Here is a 3032-nt window from a genome sequence, read left to right on the forward strand (position 1 = left end):
ATTATTATTATTATTATTATTATTATTATTATTATTATTATTATTATTGTTATTATTATTATTGAACATAACTATTTAGAATTTGTTTTTTCATTACTTTGTCAGAAGCATAATTTAAATCTAATTGACTACCAATATGCTAGTACAACGCATTTGTAAGGTTTCAAATAGTACCATCTTGAGTATAAAAAAACGCAAACTGATTAAGTTCAGAATGTCAATATTTTCCCACAGTCTTTGAAACAAATAAGACCTTTTTATGTACACATAGGATGCATTCAAAACCAAGACCGAAATTTCAAATCTGAAAGAAAATTATCTATGGAATGTTATGCCTCACAACACTACTAGTCAGTAAATATAGATTTGGTATGAATGTGAAACCTTAGTAGGTATGCCTACTGAGATTTTGGGGAGTATATGAATTCATTCATTCATTGAAAGATTTATTTAGTAATTCTTTTAAACTGAAGAGCTGGGTTTTGTGTTTACTACGACTTTCATAGTTGAAGTGATGCCAGTTTCTCTTGCATTTGTTTCTCGCTGTCCGTGGTGCTGAATGTGATTGTGGTAATACATGTATAATGAAGATGTGTCCTTATTAGCAAAACCATGTTGAATGAAAATCTTTGAATTGATAGAAGCTAATTGTAATGAAGTCATATTGAAATTCATGTGCTTTCCTGAGACTTATTATTATATTGATAAAAAAAAAATAAAATAAAAAAAAAATACCGAATCAGTAAAGCAAATACGCATTACCTCATAACATTTACTGTGAAGTAGCTTTCTTTCCCGGGAACCCCCCAACTCCCACAAAAAAAAACATTATTATTATTATTATTATTATTATTGTTATTATAACAATAAAATGTAATACAAAATAAATATAAAAATATTAACTGCTCACAGAAATGGTGTGAGACTTGTACAATGATTTTTATTCAGTGTGAATAATTTAGGAAGAACACAAAATTTGATTTTTGCCTCACTTTCTGAAATATTTTTTCTTGCTTAGAAAATGGTTAATCAGAGCAGTTTGCTGCACGAACAGAATCATTTTTGTTATTGGACAGAACATGGCGATGCTCTGTGTTTTGCAGTGAAGACACTTCCTGTATGTGTCCACATGGGGACATAGTAGACCATCACATTTCGGCTGGCTGTACGATATCTCGGGCTCCTCCCTTCTCAATACGTGTTTGAAAAACCACAGAGACAAAGGAATACAGAGAAGAACGAGGAACGGAGCAGCGACCTTTTTTTCTTTCTACGCTACAGTCATTATTATGTATTAATCTTTTAAGACCTTATGTTTAGATTTTGTAATCTATTTCAAGTTGAATGTAAATATGCATAGGCCGGATAGATCTGCGTGGATATATGTCGCCTTCGTGCTGGTGGATTGTTACTTGGAAGCAGTTTTCGGTTTACTCTCTTACTCTGTGTTAGAGGAAGTGGACCGTGGAAGCTTTGTTGGAAATATTGCCAAAGATCTCAACATAAACATCCAGGAGCTGGAATCCCGCATGTTTCAGATCGTTGCGGGATCGAAGAGGAAATATTTCGAGGTAAATCTAAGGACCGGTGCTCTGTACGTTAACGAGAGAATAGATCGGGAGGAACTCTGCGGTGATGAAGATAAATGTTCACTAAATGTCGAAGGAGTCATTAATAATCCACTTAAACTGTACCGCTTTGAAATTACAATCCTGGATGTGAATGATAATTCTCCGTCGTTTCCAAATACGTTGCTATCAATGAATGTCAGTGAAAACACGGCGACGGGGGCAAAATTCCCAATGAATCCTGCTGAAGATTTAGACGTTGGTAAGAACGCTGTTAATGCTTACAAGCTCAGTCAAAATAACTATTTTTCTCTCGTCACACATAAAGGAGAAAGTGTCACTCCTGAAATCGTGCTACAGAAAGCCTTGGATAGAGAAAAACAAGCTGTGATTCAGCTAATACTAATTGCCTTTGATGGAGGAACGCCAGCCAAGTCAGGCAGTATGATCATAACAGTGAATGTTTTGGACAACAATGACAACGCGCCAGTATTCACGCAAAATCTGTACAAAGCTAGAGTGTACGAAAATGCTGAAATAGGCACGTCGATAATAACAGTGAATGCAACTGATTTGGATGCAGGACAAAATGGAGAGGTTGTTTATTCTTTCAGTGGAATGGGTCGTGGGAAACAAACAAACGTGTTTGAAATAGATAAAATGACAGGAACAGTAACAAACAAGAAGAATATTGACTTCGAAGAGAACACTGCTTTCGAGATTCGAGTGCAAGCCAGTGACAGCGGCACGTCACCGCTCACGTCACATGCTAAATTACTGATTGAAGTTTTAGATGTGAACGACAACGCTCCTGAAATTACGGTCACCTCCCTGTTAAATACGGTGAAAGAGGATGCGCCCATCGGCACCGCGATTGCTCTTGTCTCGGTATTTGACAGAGACAGTAGTAAAAATGCAATGGTTAACTGTGAAATCTCTAATAATGTCCCTTTCAAATTAGAGTCAAATTATAAGAATTATTATTCTTTAGTTGTGGGAGGACGTTTAGACAGAGAAAACGCGCCTCATTACAATATCAGCATCACTGCTACAGATGAGGGCAACCCACCTCTCTCCAGCAACAGCCTGATTTTTCTACACGTGTCTGATGTAAATGATAATACACCTATTTTTACAGAGAGCACAATAAACATATTTTTGAAAGAAAACAATCCAATAGGAGAAGTTATTAAAAAAGTGTCCACAGTTGATGCAGACACTGATGAAAATGGTCAGGTTAGCTACTCACTTTTACTTGACAATAGTAACCCGCTGCCACTCAGATCATTGATAACCATAAATTCAGAGACTGGAGAAATAATCAGTCTGCAGTCTTTCAACTATGAGGAATTAAAAACATTTCATTTTAAAGATCAGGCTTCAGACTCTGGTGTTCCTCCGCTCAGCAGCAATTTAACTGTTAATGCTTTGATCCTCGATGAAAATGATAATAATCCAAGTATT

General features: G+C 36.0%; 2 protein-coding genes across 2 annotated transcripts in view; both read left to right on the forward strand.

Annotated features, from left to right (window-relative positions):
- LOC103132303 (protocadherin alpha-8-like) overlaps positions 1-1141 on the forward strand; it is a 7346-nt gene extending 6205 nt beyond the window's left edge. The window contains exon 3 of the mRNA XM_016667305.1: positions 1104-1141. Coding sequence (XP_016522791.1) covers positions 1104-1141 — 38 coding nt within the window. The remainder of the gene's footprint in view (positions 1-1103) is intronic.
- Positions 989-3032, forward strand: part of LOC103132304 (protocadherin gamma-C3-like) — a 2607-nt gene continuing 563 nt past the window's right edge. The window contains exon 1 of the mRNA XM_016667306.1: positions 989-3027. Within this exon, the coding sequence (XP_016522792.1) occupies positions 1353-3027 (1675 nt within the window). The 5' untranslated portion in view covers positions 989-1352. The remainder of the gene's footprint in view (positions 3028-3032) is intronic.

The sequence above is a fragment of the Poecilia formosa genome, unplaced genomic scaffold, assembly GCF_000485575.1.
Source record: "Poecilia formosa unplaced genomic scaffold, Poecilia_formosa-5.1.2 Scaffold988, whole genome shotgun sequence".
Lineage (NCBI taxonomy): Eukaryota > Metazoa > Chordata > Actinopteri > Cyprinodontiformes > Poeciliidae > Poecilia > Poecilia formosa.